Consider the following 18,399-nt stretch of genomic DNA (forward strand, 5'->3'; position numbering starts at 1 on the left):
CTGCTCCCGCCTCTGCTATAGGAGATGGCGCCAAGGGCCACCACGTGGGTGCACCGCGGTTGGGCCTGGGAGGCCGTCAATCCCCAGGAAGGCGCTGCCCCCGCCGCTCCCAGGTCACAGGTGGGGAAACCGAGGCCGCCCAGCAGGCCGGCACGCCCCCCCAGGCTCCCTGCGGCACTCTGCGTGCTCAAGAGGCCAGGGTCCCACAGTGAGTGGGGGGGCAGGGGCGGGGCACTCCCCAGGCAGGGCCGCGGCGACAGGACTGGCCACGCCCAGGAGCCCCACCGTCAGGCAGACGAATGGACTCTGTCCCCGACAGCCCGCCGGCCCAGGGCCCTCACCCAGCTGCCCCATCACCAGGAGAGCAATCGGGGCGCCACAGCTCTGAGAGCCCCGTGACAGCGCTGTGGGCAGGGGGCACACCGAGGCAGGCACTGCCAGGCCGGCGCGTCCTGTCTGGCGCCTCACTGGGGTGTGCCTGGGAGGGTGCTGGGATGCCAGGGCGAGTGGGCCTGGCCGGGGCGGGCGCGGGGATGCGGAGTGTTTTCCCTGCTCCTGCCCCTCTGATAAACAAGGGCAGCTGACACGGGCGGGTGGGACATCTGCTGTAAATATCTAATCTGACAGAATAGCAGGCACTGCGTCCCCCACGATGGGGAGCGTGGAGTCAGCAGTAAGTTGAAAGCAGGGAGGAGCGGGAAGGGCTCCTGATGAATTGCAAATGACTGCCAGATGGGCGAACCCTCAGCCCAGCTCAGAGTGAGCTCAGCGGGGTGTGGGCGGGAAGGCGGGAGGAGGGAGCGGATGTGGGGTCCCCTTGGAACGAGGTGCGGGCCTGGGGCACACCCCGGGCAGGCTGGGAGGCTTGGAGCTGGAGGGATCCGGGTTCCAGCCTTGCTCCACCCCTCCACCAGAGGGGACCTCGGGGCCTCAGTTTCCCCGCCTGTTAACCGGGAACAGTGGCAGTGTCTGTGCCACGCCCCCTCCCGCCCCGAGGGCTGCTGGGGGCTCAGCAGGGGCAGCTGCAAAGGACACGTCGTCTGCAGAACACTTGAAATCCCCAGATGACGACGTGCAGTGTCCGTCGAGCACGTCCCAAAGTCTTTACCTGCGTCTCTCCCCACAACCTTCCCAATAGCCTGAGAATGGCTCCCACTTCACAGCTGCAGAAACCGAGGCACAGAGGGGCGAACTAGCTTGGCCCAGGACAGCGGGGGCTAAGCGGCAGGGTCAGGGCTCGCATCGGGGCACGTCTGGTCTGGCCTGTCTTCAAGACCCTCTGAAAGGCAGGCCCCACCAGGGTGCAGCTGTGCAGGCGAGCATGGCCCACGGCTGGGAGCACCACCTGGGCCTGGGAAACGAGAGCCCGCCAGGCGCTGCAGGGCGGGCATCTCCCAAGCGAGCTCTGTGGAACCTGACCTGAGGAGATGCGCGCCAGCGGGGGCACCCGGGGTCAAATACATTCGGGAAGCGTTTCATCTCCACCCCCTCTGGGAGATGTGCGACCCTCATAGGGGAGTGAAGGCCCTGGGAAGTACTGCAGGGGAGACATGGGTCTAACGCTTGTCCCGGTTTTGTGCACACACGTTGCCCAGCACCTTGTTAAGATGCAGATTCTGACTCAGTGGGTCTGGGCTGGGGCCCGGGAACCTGCATTGCTCACACACCCTGGTGTTGCTGCCGCCCATCCAACACCAACTACCGAGAGGCCCTTGTCCACTGTTGATCTTCCGTGATGACCACACGGCCGCCTTCCAACTGACACCCACTCACCCATCTGTCTGCTCACCCACATGACCACCGTCTGTCCACTGTCCCTCTCCCCTCACTCCGTTCCAGGTACACGGCCACCTCGCTGTTCCTCAAACACAGCAGGCACACCCCTGCCTCAGGGCCTTTGCATGTGCCGTCCCCGCTGCCTGGCTCTGTTCCCCGCTCTCCTCCCTCGCCCTCCTCCCCCCTCATCAGAATGCACCCGCTCTGCAGCTCCAGAGTCTACTGGCACATAGCAGGTGCTCAAAAAACAGCTGTCGAGCGGCTGAGTGTATTGGCCACTAATAACAGGGTTGAGCCTGGGAGCTCGGTCTCAGAGCACAGGGTTGGGTGGCTGACTAGTCCGGCCTGGCAGCGAGCTTGCAGGAGTCGGCCGCGACGGGTCAGCCCTGTTCCCCCCGGGGGACAGGGGTGTCAGAGTCTCGAGAACAGTGGCTGATCTGAGCTGGTAGAGAAAAGACTCGGGGCTCCTGGGACCCCAGCACAGGGGAAGTGGGTTTGTCCCTACCTTCAGGAAGGGGATGACGAACGGCCGCAGCGGGAAGTTGGTGGCCTCCTGGAGCTTGGAATGGAACTCCTCGATGGTCAGGGTGGAGTTCTGCGGTGGGGAGGGGGGGAGAAAACACCTCGCTTCAGCCCGGGGAGAGGAGGGCAGAGACCGAGGGCTGGCCCGGCCCGGGGTCACCGCGCCCCCACCCGACTCACCACGAGCCCCAGCACCAGCGTGCGCACGCGCTCCCCGATCTCCGGGGAGATGTCGCTGCCGAACTGCTGCAGGGTGGCCAGGAAGCGCTTGAGCTTGCTGAGCTGCCGCGCCCCGCAGGCCGGGGGCAGCTGCTGTGTGGCCAGAGAGGCGGTGCACGAGGTGGCTGGGCCATTGCTGAAGCCGCTGGGCGTGGACGGGGTGCCGCTGACGGCCGTGGGCGAGGGGCTGCTGCCGTTCATCACTGCGCGGGGAGAGGCGGGGTGAGGACGCGGCAGGGCAGCCGGGCCCCACGGACACCCTTTACAGACGCACAAACCGGGGCCCCGGCAGGGTGGGGCAGCGAGTACGGATGGGATCCAGGTGTGGCCCGGGCTCAGCGGCCCTGCGGCTTTGCTCTGGGCCACGCAGTCGGGCCCTCCACACCCGGGGGACGCCACGGCCCCACACTGCCTGGCAGACGCGCATCTCCTGTGAGCAGGTAGAGGGGCTTCCCCACAACCGGGATCTGCGGGCCCACCCTCCTCTTCCAGGGAGAGGTCTCTCATCCCCCCAAAAGGGCAGTGGCCACCCACCCCCCACCACGGCCCCAAGCCACGCCCCAGTGCCTACGCAGGTGCCATCGCCCGCCTGAGGGCCCCCGTGCCAGGCTGACGGGGCTCAAGGTGGGGCAGGGGAGCCTGGACCCCCGGGACAAGCGGGGTTGGATGCTGGCAGCGGGGACACTGGGGCTGCTGCACGGGTGGACGTGTGCGCACACGGGCCCCAGCTGCGTGCGGAGGACAGGTAGGTGACCTGAGGGGCCTGCGATGAGCTCATGCAGGGGCCCCGGGAGCAGCAGTGTGGGTCCCTGTGGTGACAGACACTGGAACTGCTGTGAAGTGGTCCAGGGGCAGGACCGTAATCAGCTGAGTCTGCCCCCAGGGCCGGGGAGCCCTCCAGAGCCCGACCACCTGCACCACACTGCCCGGCACCAGGGCCTGCACAGAGGTCAGAGGTCGTGGGCTCCCAGGGCCCCTGGTGATGGTGGAGGGGGTCTGGACACGGGACGGTGAACTGGACGCCTCTGGGGGTCCCAAGGCGCAGCCCACAGACTCCGCGGCCGACCTGCGGCCGCTCACGCCTCCGCAGGCTGCACGGGACCTGCTCCTTCACACTCCTGTTTGCACACCCGACTCCGGCTCCTGCACATGTGTGTGCTCCCTACACGACCGTCCCAGAGCCCAGCCCCTCGCCCACGCCCTTCACTCCCCGCGCCTTCCCTCCCTCAGCAGCCTTGCACGCACCTCACGCAACATGCCAAACACACGTGCACTCATGCTTGCATACACGTGTATACGTGCATGCAGATACATAAATGTGCACACACGTGCACGCACCTCACACGCGTGCTTGCACACAGGCCTATATGCACTGCATGCATGCACACACGTATGTGCACACGGACCCAGTGCACACCCTACGCGCACAAAGACCTATGTACACACTCACACGTGCACACACACGCCCACAAGCACACCCCACATGCACACACGGGCACGATGCAGTGTAGCCCCACTGCGCACCCATGTGCACACCCACACAGCACACATAGACGTGCACACTAGCACACACACACGTGCAGGCACACTTCTCACTCACTCAACTGTGGTCCCCGAGGCCCGTGCCCTGGCCCTCCCGCCTTGTCTGGCTGGGTCTGTGCAGAGGCTGTGCGCTCACGCCTCGCCGGGCTAGGGATCTGGGGATGTAGGACAGCTCAGAGCTGCTGCTTCCTCAGGGCCGGGTTTCTCCAGGGCTCCAGCATCTGCCGGGGCCCGCGTGTGTGGAGACGGGGGAGCAGGAGCCCCTTTCTCTGGGGTGGGGATGCTGCTGGGCTCGGCTCTGGGAAGCAGCCCCTTCTGAACAGCCACAGCACGGACGGCAGGCGTGTCGCTCTGCCCCTCCAGACCACGCCAGCCCGGCTATCCTGACCTGGCTCTGGGGGGTGACCTCTGCCGCCTTGGCCTCGCCCAGCCTGCAAGGGCGGGAGCACGTGAGGTGGCCGCATGCCCGTCCCTCCTCCCTGGGCCTCGGCTCTCCCAGGGCTTGGTTCTCCAGGTCCCGGCTGCCGGCTCCACCCGCCCCTGCAGGCCTGGGGGATGCAGCTCCTGCTCCAGCCCTAGGCCTGCGCCATAACCCTGGGAGCTGGAACTGGCCCACCCCCGTTAACCCCGAGCCTGCTATCTGGTCGGCTCTGCTTGCACCTTCAGCTTCCATGACCCGCCTGCCGGCGACACCTGCGAACGCTCCCCCCCCCGCCCCGAGCTGTGGGCCAGGGACCGGCCACCTAAGCCGCAGGCGACGGGCCTCGCAGCCCCCGAACAGCGCACACGGTGCTCAAGGTCGCCTCCTGTCCCCCGTTGCCCCGGCACTCCGCAGACCCTCAGAGGCAGACTAACGTGGCCCAGGCCTTGCGGGCGCAAGACAAGCACCCTGGTTGGGAGTGGACGTCCTGGACCAGCTCACACGTGCCGTGCAGGTGAGACACGGGCCTGGCCTCCGCTTCCTCATCAGCAAGCCGCCCTCGGGCCAGACCAGAGGCGGGGCTTCTGGGCCCGGAGGGCCGGCTGCTCCCCTTGCAGGACCCAGCGCATCCTTCTCCCACCGGAAGGCGCCGGAAACGCCTGACCTGATTGCTTTTACGTGTTGGGTGATGGCTCATCAATAACCGGCCCCACGTAACAGAAGTTTGGAAAGCACTGGTTGAAAGCCAGCGTTGGCGCCAAAACAGACGTGCTGCCTCTGTGTCCCGAGAGGGGGCGGGCTGCAGGCGTGGCGCCCTGCTCCGCTCCCGGGGCCCGTGCCCTTCACTCGGCCCTTGGTGCCGCTTCTCCCTCCCTGGAGACACAGTGCAGGTTGAAACCTGTTTGCCCCCCTGGTCTGGGCGACCTTAGGAGCTCCTTCCAGGACCCATAGGTGACACTCCGGCTCGGGGGTAATCCTGCAGGACAGTCGCTCCGGGGACTTCCTCTCGCTCTGGGATGGAAGGAGCTCCAGACACAGAACACGAAGGGCCCTGTCCCTCACCCTCTCCGAGGTGTGTTCAGGGGACCCTTGGACCAGAAGACCCTGCTGTTGTGCTAATTTTCTCTGTCATTGTGGAGCTCCAGCTGACCCCTCGGTGGATGCCGACACACACACACACACACACACACACACACACACACACACACACACACACACACACACCCTGGTCGAGACTGATGACAGCCGCTGGCGGTCACCCCAGCCAGGCCGGGAGGTGGCCTGCTGCATGGGGACCTCACCGCAGCGGGGGCTTCTGGTCACTCACGGCAGAGCTGGGCCGTCGCTCGGGGTCTGGATCTTCAGGGGCTTCGAAGACGGGCGGCTATCCATGCCTCCTGGGACCCCGCCCGCCAGCCCCTGGCCTGGCCTCCCTGTGGCGCCCTTACCCGCTTGCCCTCGGCGCCCGGTCCTCCCGGCGGCCGGCCTGCCCTCGCTCGCTGCACTCCCTCCCGGGCGGTCTCAGCAGCTTGCTAAAGAGACGCCGAAAATAACCCTCGGCCACAAGTGCTTTCGTTCCCACAACAGGTGTGTTACTAAGATAGACCACACGTGTCCCGGCCGAGGTTTGGGGGCACAGCGCAGCACCCCACGGCTCCCCCAGTCCCGGGGCCTGGGCCGGGGGGGCTAGGACGAGGCACCGAAAACAGCCCCTCCCGCCAGCCCCCCTCCCGGCCTTGGTGCCGGGAATCACCATCCTCCTGTCCACACAAAGCTCACAGGCCTCACAGCACCGCAGCTCCGTGGACACGCCAGGCCCTAGATGATGCCACACCTGGGCTTACATCGGGCCAGTCCAGATGGGCAAGCCCGCTGCACTTGCTGGCTGACACACACTGCCAGCATCGCCCGATGAGAGCCTCGCCTGAGGGCATCAGCTGCGGCTTGGGCACTTGGACGGGAATGACCACTAGTGACCAACATCCGCTGAGCACCCCGCGTGGGCCAGACTTCACGCTGACGTGACCCAGGGCTCCGTGTGATCACCCTTGGCACTGGCTCCATAACTTTCTTTCTACAGGTGGTGGTCCCTGCCTGTTGGACATTGTGCCTGGAAGGGTAAGAATGGGGTCTGCCCCGGGCTGGGGTCCGCCCTTGAGAAGGGCTGCGGACTGGCCACTGACACTTGACCTTCTTGCAACTCTGGGACCTGCCCGATTCGCCCAGTTTTGCGTTGAGGAAAAGGAAGCTGAGCGAGGCCATCCTCCTGCCCGAGGTCACAGAGCGTGTGAGCGGCAGGGCTGGGTGTGAACTCAGTCTGTGACTTGGGGATCCCGGCTGCTCTGCTCTCCTGGGTCTGTCCCCTGGGCCCCGTCCCCTAAGAGAGGCTTAGCCCGGCAGATGCAGAGGTGCAGGCAGAGCAGTGGGCACCGGGTGAGGACCCCCCGGAGGCCGTGGTTTTTGTTATTTTACTTACAAAGACAGACCATAGACCATTTTAAGCAGCCATGAAAACGGCCGTGGGGCAGAGACATCGCAGGCCCGTCCTCTCGATCTGTAAGCAAAATAAGAAAAACACGCTGTGAGGAAGGAGGCCGGGCACCGGACTCTGCCCTGGGGGGGTGTCTACAGTCGGCCCCTCCCCTGCCTCTCGACAGCGTTTTGGGGATTGGGACTCTGTCACCACCTTGGGCCAGTCCACAACCTTCTCTGGGCCTCGGCTTCCTTCTCTGTAAAATGGGCTGGATCAGGGGATCTCTTAGGGCCATTTCTGGTGGGAACTTCTGGGGCTCCACAAGAATTTTGGCACTTCCCTGGATATGGGTGGGACACCCTGGCTCTTAAACAGCTGTGTTTCTGGAAGGCGCCTGGTGACCCCACTCGGCACCATCCTCAGGGACCCGGAGCCCAGGTGATGGGCTTGAGGTTGACAGACAAACCAATGGTGGTTCCGAAACGAAGCCCAGGTCTGAGCTGCCGTGAAGGGCAGAAGCACCAAAGAGGAAGAGAGATTTGATTCGTCTGAGCTGGAGTTAGTGGGCAAAAGCCACAAGGAGACAAGCTGTACCACTGTAAACAGAGACTGAGCCCCCGTCACAGGGGGTAATCAAGGGCAGGATGGAGTGCTTAGCCCCTTAAGGGTCCTCCCAGATGCCGAGTAGCTCCTTACATCCCTCCCCAGAGTTCTCTCAGCCCTCTGCCCCCCTCCCGAGCCACACCACAGCTCCAACTCTAAAATGAATTCGTGCCCAGGGCAGTCACCAGGCAAGAAGAACCACAGCCCTCAAGCCATGGCTCAAGGTCAGTCTCTGGTCAGCTTGGCTCGCAGGCCAGTCCTGGGGAATCTGGGGAGGTTCTTGGCAGGAATCCACAGGGAACACAGAGGCTCCGTCTACTCTGGCTGTTATCAGCCAGGTGCACAGATGCAGTTAAGCACCCTGCTTTCAGGGAATTCGTGGGTTAGGGAGCAAATCTGAGGCCACCTTGGAGGCAGCCTGACACTTAAGACAAAAGCCCCCAGCAGCCAGATAGCACTAGGCGTCAGCTTAGCAAAGAAAGACCCTCTTGTCTCTCATAACCTCCATGCTCTAAACGGAGCCGGGACCCCAACGAGAGGGGACGGACCCTGAGCCACACGCAGGCTGCCACCCGCACGTCTGTTCGCAGGCCTCGTGAAGGCGAGCTGGTGGTGTCAGCTGACCCCGGCCCAGTCCGCAGCCTGGAACATCTGGTTCCCAGACCAGCACTTTCTGGAACACGGGCTCCTGGACCGGGAAGAAAAGCAGGCCAGGGAGTCGCGCCCACGAGGGTCGGGGTCCCCGGGTCAGAGCCCTCGACCAGACCCTCAGATGGTCGGCTGGTCTCTCCTGCTTGGAACCGGACAACAGTTGCGGGGCGGGTCCTCTTCCCAGGGGGAGCTGCTGTCGCCCCGTCAGGAAGAATTCCCTTTCCCGCCTGGGCTGAGCGTACGCGGCTGGAGCCTCCCCTCCCCACCCACGAGGCCGCACGGGGCGGCAACGGTCGGTGGACAGAGACAGACCGGCCTGCGGCTCAGCCCGAGGTGAGGACTGACTCTTCTGGAAAAGAGGGAGGGGTGACTGGCCGGCCACAGTCCCCGGGCGAGAAGAGTGAATGAGACAAAGCGCGGCCACCTCTGGCCACTCCCGTGCGGCCAGCGCAGGCTGCGCGCCCAGGATGGCGGAGGGCAGGGCCCCGCTGCTCTGGGTCCCATCCCGGGGCAGGAGGCAGGGCCGGGCCCACCCCAGTCTCCGTCACACGTGGGGACCCTCACTCAGGCCGACCCCGGGGGGACAGAAGCTGGAACATTCTGTGCCAAGCGATGTGTGGGGAGGGGTACTTGAGTATTAAGCTCCTGCTGTGCAGGGGTCGCCCTGCTTTCCAGTGGCTGCGCCCGGGAGCAGGTGGTGTTGCCCTACCTACCAACAGAGACCAGCTCACAGCCAACATCCTACAACAAGGGGCCCAGCCCGACCTCCTTCTCCAGGTGGGGGCCGCTGCCTGGCCTCGGAGGGCAGAACCAGTACCCTTCACACCCAGGAATAAAAGGAGCAGGCCAGGCCCTGTGGCCCACCCTGGGCTCTGGGCAGAGCCAAGGACCCTGGGTGGGCGGAGTGGAGCCCGATGAACCCGCTGGGAACCAGGGGCCACCAGGCCAAGGCATTTGAGGCTCCTGCCCCAGAAACGGGCTTCATTTGGGTTTCAAAGCCTGGGGAAGGGTCCCCTGGTGTGGGGCTTTCTGGCTTCTGAACATGTGGGTGGGGGAGGCACGTGGATTGCCCGCCAGAAACACCTAGGACACACGGCTGAGCCCCTGGTCGAGGGAACAGGGAACACTGTCCCCCACACCAGCCCAAGCCGGGGGTCTCCTTCCCAACTGCTCTGACTCAAAGGACTGGGGCTCAGGTGGTGGCTGTGAATTCCGAAGCCCACCCAGACCCTCTGTGTGTGCCGAGATGCTCAACCCAAGGCCCAGGGCCAGCGAGATACCACCTGGGGGTCAGGTCTGCCCACCACGTTGTCAGAGGGCCCCCTGACCCCAACTCCTGGCCCACCCACACACCCGGCTCAGGCCTGGCCGCAGAGCTCCTTCAAGGCCAGAGCTGCCTCCGATGGGCCCTCCAGGGCGTGCAGGCCCAATAGGATTCACCCACATGCAAGTGACCTGCTGTGTGACCATGGGGAAGCCCCCCATCCCTCTCTGAGCTCCAGTATAACAGCTAACCTTGATGGAATGCTCACCGTGTGCCCACCATGCTATGAACTTCTATTAACTCACTCGCCCTCACAGCAGCTCCGTGAGGCAGGGGCCATGACCAGCCTGGCTTTACAGATGAGGAACACCAGGCCCAGAGAGGTTAAGAAGTTTGCCCAAAGCCACACAGCTACCAAGCAGAAGAGCTGGGATCCGAACCTCAAAGCTTGGGCCCTGACCCATGATGAGATCCTCCCTCTTAAAGGCCCAACAGGGGCGTTTACAGGTCCAGGGTGTAAGCTCGGACCTTCACGGGCTCGAGGGACCCCCGGAGTTGCCTCTCCCCGCTGCGCCCCTCGGGGCCCGGCCCTGGGGTTACTCACTTGTGTGGGGCGTGAAGGAGGGGTGTCGTGTGGCCCCCTGGGACGCGGCAGGCGGCGGGGGCGGCATGCTGGGGGGCGTGGCCCGGGGCTGCGTCTTCACCTCGGCTGGAGAGCCAGGCATCGCGGAGGCCTTCTCCTTCCTGTCCGCTGTGGGCGCCATGGCCACCGGGGTGGGGGAAAGGAGAGAGAGACAGAGAGACAGAGCACGGGTGAAGCAGGCCGAGGGGCACAGGGGTCGGCGCCGCCCAGCCCCACCTGGTTCCCGGCTAAGGCCCCCAGCAGCTGGACGTGGGCCTATGTTGCTGGGGGCCCAGGTGGGCGAGTCCCAGGTGGCCCCCAGGTGGCTTCTGGCTCTGCCTACAGAGCCCGTCCCAGGCCCCAGCCTGCCCCAGATAAGCCCCAGGTGTGCTCACAGGTGGCTGACATCCCACCCACCTAGGACCAGAGAGCAGGCTTGGGTCAGCCCATTTCAGGTGGGCTGGAGGGTGTAGCTTTCAGAACTCTGGCCAGCCAGAACCGGGCTGGAGTTCTCACTGTGGGAGTGGCCCTGGGGGAGCCTGGATTGCCTCTCCTGCAGACCGGGGAGTCGGGCGGCATCCCCCAAGCCTGCGGTACCCCACTCCGCTTGCATCAGCCCCTCCTGGAGGGCATGCGCAGACAGCCGCGCCACCCGCATTTCTGAACTCAGCAGGTCCGGAGCGGGCCTGAGACTCTGCACTTGTAACAGGCTGCTAGGGAGGCCCCCGGGGCGGCAGCTGCCCAGGTGTTCTTTGCAGGTGGAGGGGGCTGAGCCTCTGGGCCTCCCCCTCCATCTTAGCTCAGGGTCAGCCAGCACCGGGGCCGGCCGCAGAGACCTGCGAGCAGCGGCTGGGATTGTGGGTGGGCGTCCCCGCCTGTAACAGACAGGCGCAGCCCACAGTGCCCCAGCCACTGCTCGTCCTGCTGACACTGACGGAGTCTCCCGGGGGGCCAGGGGGACGATGGGGCCAGGCTTGACACCTGCCAGCCGTCACCAGGACTGCCGCTCTGTCCCTCTGCCTCTCCCCACCCTCCCCTCCCGGGGTCCCGCACGACCTGGGCGGAGCTGGAGACACACACAGACCCGGGCAGCCACCTCCGTGGACAGCCAGGATGCTAACGAACGGCATTTACCGCCACCTGTGCCCCAGACCGTGCAGACCTCCCCCCCGCGTCGCTCCCACGTCCTCCTTCACACAGAGGAGATGCCCTCGGCACTCCAGGGCCCAGGGGGTGAGAGCGGAGAAGCCCCCTCCCCACTGGGCCCCACGGAAGGGGGAAGCAGCCGGTCACCAGCAGCCACCCGGCCTCGCGGCACCTGCTGTCCACTCAGCTGGCCTCCCTCTCGCCGGGCGCCCTGCCCCCCACCAGCCCGCCTGTCAGGAGGCTGATGGCCTGGCACACGTGCGCCACAGCTGTGGGGACCCGTCAACGCCACGCCTGGCTACAGGGCTGGCGGCCAGTCCCCGGTGACAACCAAAGAAGGAAAACGTGGCCAGCGCCGTGGGCTCCAGGCCACCTCTGTGGGGCGCAGCCCCATCCTGGCCAGCCCTTCATCTGACCAGGCCACCCTGGGGCAGGCAGTCCCGCCATCAGGCCAGGGAGGGCGCTTAGGATGCCAGGCTGGGACGCTGGGGATGTGGGGCCTGGTCGGACCTTCCAAAGCCCTTCCACGCTGGGGCGTCGCTGGAACATCACGGGCGGAGCAGGCCAGAGAAGCGGATGGAGAGAAGCCGCTCCAGGCGGGAGGGTGGACCGAGTGTGCCCGCGATGACGAGGGTGCCGCATCGCAAGGAGTCTCGCGCCCACCCCACGGTGTCTGCCGGGCCCGTGGACGGAGCGGGCACTGCCCTGCTGGTGCCCGGCAAGCAGGCCCGAGGCCGTCCACTCACAAAGGAGACACACACGCGCTCCTGGCACATGACAGTCATGGCTCCTGTTATTCCCAGGAAACCCTGTGAGGGGGACGCTGCTGCCAGCCCTGTTTTACAGGCGCAGAGAGGTGCAGCAATCCACCAAGGGCACACAGCACGTATGGTTTGGGTGGGTCTGCAGGGTTCCAAGGCCTGGTTGTCATCAACGCGAACTCTCCCCCTTGCAGGAGAGGCAGCAGTTCTGGGAATCCAACCCAGGTGGATGGAGGTTCTGGGCTGGGTGGGTGGGTGGGGGCACCCCTGCGGCTCTCCCAGGTCCCACCTCCAGCCCTGGGTCCTGGGTCCCCAACGTATGTGCACAGTAGGGCCACAGGTGCCAGAAACCCCACAAGTCTTGAATCTTGTTTGAGTCTGGCTCTATTGCCTCCTGGCTGTGTGACCTCGGGCAAGTCACCTCACCTCTCTGAGGTGACTCTGTAATGGCCGACGGCAAGCTCTCAGTGAAATTCGGTCATGGTTTATGGAGCAACTTGCGTGCCAGGACCCCGCTCTTGCGGCTGCCCTCGGCACACACCCCAACCCAGAAAGCGGAAAGTGACAGAGCACCTCGGGGAAGAGCAGAGGTGGTGCGGAGACGGTGAGCAAGGCATTTGTGGTCAAGGAACAGAGAGCGCAAAGGCGGGAGGGGGCGTGCAGGGCCTCTAGCTGTGCAGGGGACCGAGAGGAGGTTGGCTGGGCCGGGCTGGCGGGCGGCAGGGAGCCCGTGAACGTCCTGCACGGCATCCAGAGACGCCGCCTCTCCCGCCTGAAACCCTCCAGCAGCTTCCACCGCACGTGGGGCTTCCCAGGGTCCTACCCCCCGGCCCGCTCCCACGACACCCAGAGCCCCAGCTCCGAGCCCTCGCACACCCCCCGGGCCACTCCCCCTTCCCTCCTGGGGGTTCAGCTCCGACCTCATGTCCTCAGGAGAGGTGCCCCCACGTGAGACATGAGGCTCTCTAGCTCCCCTGGAACGTGATCCCCTGAGATGACCTTGTTTCCTGGCTCACCTGTCGCAGGGTTTCTGGCTGGGCTGGCACTTCTGGAAGGCCGGCCACGCATGTGCTGGACACCAGGGCAGGACACGAGAATGAGGTCACCACCGGCAGCCCTCCTAGAGGAGGGGTCTCCCTGCTCAGGGGCTGGAGGGGGCAGGTCGGGGGGTCCTGGCTGCCCTGGCTCCAAGGCGGGCCGACACGGGGGCTGCTGAGGGGCTGTGGACGCACCCACAGCTCGCCCTGCACGCTTGCCTTCCTCGGGGCTGGCCGCGCGAGGACAGCAGGGCGAGAGGGAGCTGAGTCCCAGCCTCCTGGCGAGTGGCTGCGTCTGAGCCGGGCTCCTCGCCTCCCTGGGGTGCAGCGCGGATCAAAGGAGGAGGAGAAGCGCTCTCAGTGGGGGGCCGGGCACCCACCGTGGTCACGCCACGCGTGGTGGCAGCTGTTACACCGCCCTCTCGCCACCTGTGCACCCCCGAGCTGCGTGCGGAGCCCTGACCAGCCTGTGCTGGAGCCAAGCCTGCCCGCCTGCTGGCCTGCGTGGCCTGAGGGCACACGGCTAACGAGCTGCCAGACAGGCAGCCTCACTCTCCCAGGAGCCGGCTTCCTGCCCAGCCCCTTTCAAGGGCCCACGCCAGCCAAAGGCTGCTCCCTCACCCCCTAAGACCCACTGCGAGGCCCGGACCCCCGAGGGCTATGGCACAACCTTACTGCCCATCTGGCAGCCTGCGTGGGGCCACGTAGGCAGGACCCTGCACCCACAAGCCAGCACGAGCAGGGGATGACCAGGGCGTGGGGGCCTGGGGAGCGGCCCGCTGTCGGGTGCTGAGTGCTGGGGGCCGGTGAGGGGGCAGCTCCCACTCCCGCCAAGGCTGCCGAGGGTGCCAGCGTGGTCAGCTCAGCTGGCAGGGGGCACGTCCCGGCAAGGTCCAGACTCCGCCCAGAAAACCTGGGCCGGCGTTGTGGGGCAGTTCTTCCCCCTTCCCCCATTCGCAGGTACCTCTGTCCCCAGCGTCCACTCCCAGGGGACCTCAGCCCCGGGCGGAGCCAGGCCCCATGTGCTGCACATCCACACAGCATCTTGTTGGATCCTCGTGGCCTCCCCAGAAGGCGCTGTCAGGGCCCCTGTACCGTGGCATCCTGTGCCCCGCCTATGAGAGGCACTGACCCCATCCGTGGGACCCCAGGCTCGAACGGTCCCCCTGCACCCACTCCAGGTCTGCGTTTCCCCCACTCCTGATTCTAGGGTCATTGGGGGCCCTCAGCCCCAGAGATCCTCCACCCAACATCAGGGGTCCTCCTACACAAGCCCCCTTTTAGGGAGCTCTGATTTAGCAGGTCGGTTATGGGGCCCAGGCAGCTGAATGTATGTCAAGTTTTAAGTTCCTTTTTTCTTATGAGATTAATATATAAATAACAGCTTCCCCCATGAGGGCTTAGCACGTGCCCCTCATGCATCAGCCTGCCCGCCCCTCAGGACCCCAGGGACCGACTTTGACTAAGAATTCCATACCCCTGCTCGAGGACGCACTGCACCTCAATAGCAGCCCCAGGAGGCAGGTCCTGCCATCGCGCCCATTTTATAGATGGGGAAACTGAGGCTCGGGGAGGACAAGTGACTTGCTCAGGGTCTCAGAGCCTGAGGGCAGCAGGGCCCGAGCCTGGGGACTCTCCATCGGAGCCTCAAGCCCCCAGGCCCTGCAATCGCTTGGGAGATTAGAAAGTTCTGAAGCCAAGCCAGGGCTCCCTGCATGGGCCGACCAGAACACGGAAAGGGCAGCTGCCTGGGGTTTGAGGTCAGGCCGGGTTCATTGCTCTGAGTCGGTGGGTGACGCCCCGGGCGACCTGACTCTGGGGCAGGGGAGCACAAGGACCACCTTCCCAGCTCCTCGGGCTCTTTCCAGACGTTAGAGCTCCAGGGAGGAGGAAGCGGGCCGGCCACAGCATCCCTGTCCCTTCCCCAGCCCCGTCAGCAGCCCCAGAACCCCGCACAGAGATGAAGCAGGAAATGGGGCGGAATCTGAAGACACGTCTGGGCTTATCCCCAACCGGGGCTCCCTGCCAGCTCTCCTGGAGTCCCGCACAGTGCCTTAGCCGGAACGGCGGCCCTTGTGCTGGCGGGCGGGAGACATCTCTAGGGGTGCCAGACCCCTCACCCACGGTCCTGGCTCAGAGGTAGGCAGACAGGGGCGAGGGGCCCAGCCAGTGACTCGTGACCCTCTCACAGCCCTCGGAGGCAGACGGTGCTCCGCTCCATCCTACGGACAGGGAACCGAGGCACAGAGAGGCTAGGCGACCTGCTCGGTTCACACAGCTGACAAAGGGCTGGAGGTGGCCCCAGCGTCTTACCACCTGCCCCAAGGGCTGCCGCTGGAGGTGCCCCCCATCCATTCTTCTTCTAACTGTCCGTCCCCCCCTCCCCACCGTCCCATTCCGATCCTGTAGGGCTGGGGGTGGTCCCCGCTGGTGATACCCAGTGAGCTAGAGGGTGAGATGTGAGCGGCCCCCCTCGGAGCTGGACTTCCTCCTCTGGCCTCTGTCGCAGCCCCACCCACTGCCCTGCACTCCCAGCCCTCGAGAACATTCCCAGACCCCTGCGGCGCTCCCCAGGGCCCCTGGGAGACCCTGCGTCTTTCCCAGACCGCGGCTCCAGTTCCCACTACACGTCACTAATCCGTTGACAGAGGAAGCTGCTCTCTGAGGCCGGGCGGAGCCGGTGGGAAAGAATATGGAACGTGCGGAACAAGCCACCCCATCCATCACTGTCCTTGCCCTCCTGTGTTCCCAGCCCGCCCTGCCCGTCTGGGAACTGGCCACAGCCCAGCGCTCCCAGCCCTGGGGTTCTAGAGCCCTCCACGGGAGGGGGGCCATTAGCATCAGCACAGCCCACTCCCAACCCGTGCTGCCGCAGAAACAGCGGGCCCCGCTTTGATCTTTTGCAGTCTGATTCTGCCGTGACCTCATCTGACCCTCACAGAAGCCTCAGGAAGTGGGAAGGTGGGCCGGTACCGACAGGTAACACAGCTACGGTGACAGAGTCCGGACTGCGAGCCAGGCCTGAGCCGAGCAGGCCACACGGGTCCCCCGGCCTGGGAGGTGGCAGATGAGGAGACTGAGGCCCAGGGCCCAGAGGCCACTCTCTCTGTGGGGTCTCGGGATGTGACCTGTGGCGCACCCACACCCAGTTCCTGGCACTGACCCGCAGGCAGGCAGGGTTCCCCAGGCCCGTGGGAGGCTCGGCAGGAGGCCTGCACCCGGAGGAGGAGCCCTGTGCCTCGGCCCCTCCCCTGCGAGCGGGTGGCCCCTGGGCACACTGCCCGGCCTCAGCCTCTGCAGCTGTAGGTAGGGGGCGAGGAGGGAGCCCCACTGGGCCCGGCTCTGAAGTGCTGGCCTCCGCCCTGGGCCGGGCAGCCGGCCGAGGTTCTGAAGCTCCTGCCAAGGTGGACCGGACGCTGGGCTTTCTTGGAGGCAGAGGGGCGAGCTGGTCCCTGAGACACGTTTCCTAAGAGCATTACCAGCCCCCTGCCCCTCGGCCGGCATCCTGAGAGTGCCCGCAGGACCCTTTGTGACTGGCCGTCCCCTCTCTGCCCTCACCTCCCACACTCTCCTCCACGTCTTTGCCCGAATGCGAACATCTTTCTCAGTGAAACCAAGTGCCCAAAGTAGGGCCAAGCACACAGAAGGTGCTCCACAAATGCTGTGGAGTCGGGACCAAGAGAACGGGGAGATGGTCCACGGACAGCGGGACGGTCATAGCCTCCCCAGGCCCACAGGCTCCCTTTCGGCAGATGCCAGTCCTGACCCCCAGCCCAGAGCCTCGGCCAGAGACTGGAGGGGAACCTCCCCAGTCAGGTGTCCTCTGGAGCCCCGTCCTCCGTCCTCGGAAGGCCTGCGGGCAGGGCAGCAGCTGGCTGGTGTCAGGTGTCCCGGGAAGAGCCCGAGGTGTCCCAAGCGAGGGCACACAGCCACCCGTCCCCGGCGCCTCCCGGCACACTCTGTCCTGCTCAGGCCAGACTCTCCCGGGAGGATCACAGTGTCCCATCCCCACAGACATCCTGCCCAGGGCGGGGCACCCCATCCATCCGGGCCCAGCCTGGGCTCCCGGGACCCTTCATCCCACACCAGCCCTCGAGGAAGACGCCGCTATCACCCCGCTTATGGATGGGGACAGCGGGGCCCAGAGTCACAGTAAGCGAGGTGCCTCCAGGGTCCAGGCCCCCTATTTCCTTTCCCATCAGGTCCAAACTCTGCCTGTGACATTCGGGGCCCCGCACGGCTTCATCTCCGTGTCCTTCAAGGCCCCGACGGCTGCCGAGTGCCAACGCTCTCTCAGGCTCCTCCTCCGCGTGGCAGAGCCCTCGTCCAGGTGGACGTCGCTGCCCGCTGAAGCGATGAGGAAATTGAGGGGTTGGAGGTCGGGGTTCACGCAAGACCACAGCCCAGCGAGGCTGCAGAGTCCTGACTCTGGCACCACTGGGTCCCGGCCAGGATTTCCCTCCCTCCTTCCCTTCCTCCCTCCTTCCCTTCCTTTCTTCTTACACCCCCTATTACAACACCGCTCTGAGCCCCAAAGCCCCTTCTAACTACAAACAGCCCCCGACCCCCCACAAGCGTAGAGGAGACAGAAGCGGGTATGCCTGTGGGGAACTCAGGCAGCGCACGGTGACGTCCACGGCTTCAGGGCATCCCTCGTGGGCAGCACCCGCTCAAAGACGTGCCTGTGTGTCAGACATGGACACCGTGGGGGCCCTCGGACCCCAGTGCAGCGTGGCCGAGCACGGGCACCGTCCCCCAGCAGTGACAGCTCGTGGAGGTGAGAGCAAGGTGCCTCGGCCCACGAGCGGCCCTCCTGCGTGCCGGGCGCCCACGGGGTCCCTCTGCGTCCACACGAGGGGTGGACATTGTTCTGCTCACACGGTCCCAGGCAGGCTTCTGGCCTTATGACCGTCAGGCGGGACCTCGGAAGCCGTGAGAGATGCAGGCGATGCTGGCGGTGCAGGCAAGTCCTTCCTGAGGGCCGGCCCCGCCCCCATCACCCGGTCAGCCCCGAGCACCCCCTGGGGACAGATTCACCTCCTTCGAGGCCACTGACCACTGCACACTGGCTGCCGTGGGGCCTGGGCAAGGTGGGACAGACCCACTGCCAGCTCGCAGAGGGGGCGGCGGGACCGCGGGGGCAGACACCTCTGCTTAGGTAGCTCCTGCCCCCAGAATGCCCTCCCCTCCCCTCAAGGCTTCCCGGAGGGTGGGTGGGAGGTTTCTCTCCTGGACCCTGTGATCCACTCACAGCTCCTGGACCCTGGGGGTCTCGAGCAAGCCGGGCAATCGCCTGAGGGCCAACTTCCTGGAGCAGGAAGAGGGGCATATGGACCCTCCCAGAGCCTCCCAGTGGGTGCGT

General features: G+C 65.6%; 1 protein-coding gene across 5 annotated transcripts in view; it reads right to left on the reverse strand.

The window, feature by feature from the left end:
* The window catches only part of CBFA2T3 (CBFA2/RUNX1 partner transcriptional co-repressor 3), a 52,730-nt gene that overhangs the window by 9,374 nt on the left and 24,957 nt on the right, over window positions 1-18,399 (reverse strand). For 2 of the 5 annotated variants that reach the window (XM_059903801.1, XM_059903797.1), the window contains exons 2-5: window positions 10,076-10,222; window positions 6,957-7,034; window positions 2,479-2,720; window positions 2,282-2,371 (exon numbers count right to left, since the gene is read on the reverse strand). In XM_059903801.1, coding sequence (XP_059759784.1) covers window positions 2,282-2,371; window positions 2,479-2,720; window positions 6,957-7,034; window positions 10,076-10,196 — 531 coding nt within the window. In that variant the 5' untranslated portion in view covers window positions 10,197-10,222. The other 3 variants (XM_059903802.1, XM_059903799.1, XM_059903800.1) reach the window with 3 other exon arrangements.

The sequence above is a fragment of the Balaenoptera ricei genome, chromosome 19 (genome assembly GCF_028023285.1).
Source record: "Balaenoptera ricei isolate mBalRic1 chromosome 19, mBalRic1.hap2, whole genome shotgun sequence".
NCBI lineage: Eukaryota > Metazoa > Chordata > Mammalia > Artiodactyla > Balaenopteridae > Balaenoptera > Balaenoptera ricei.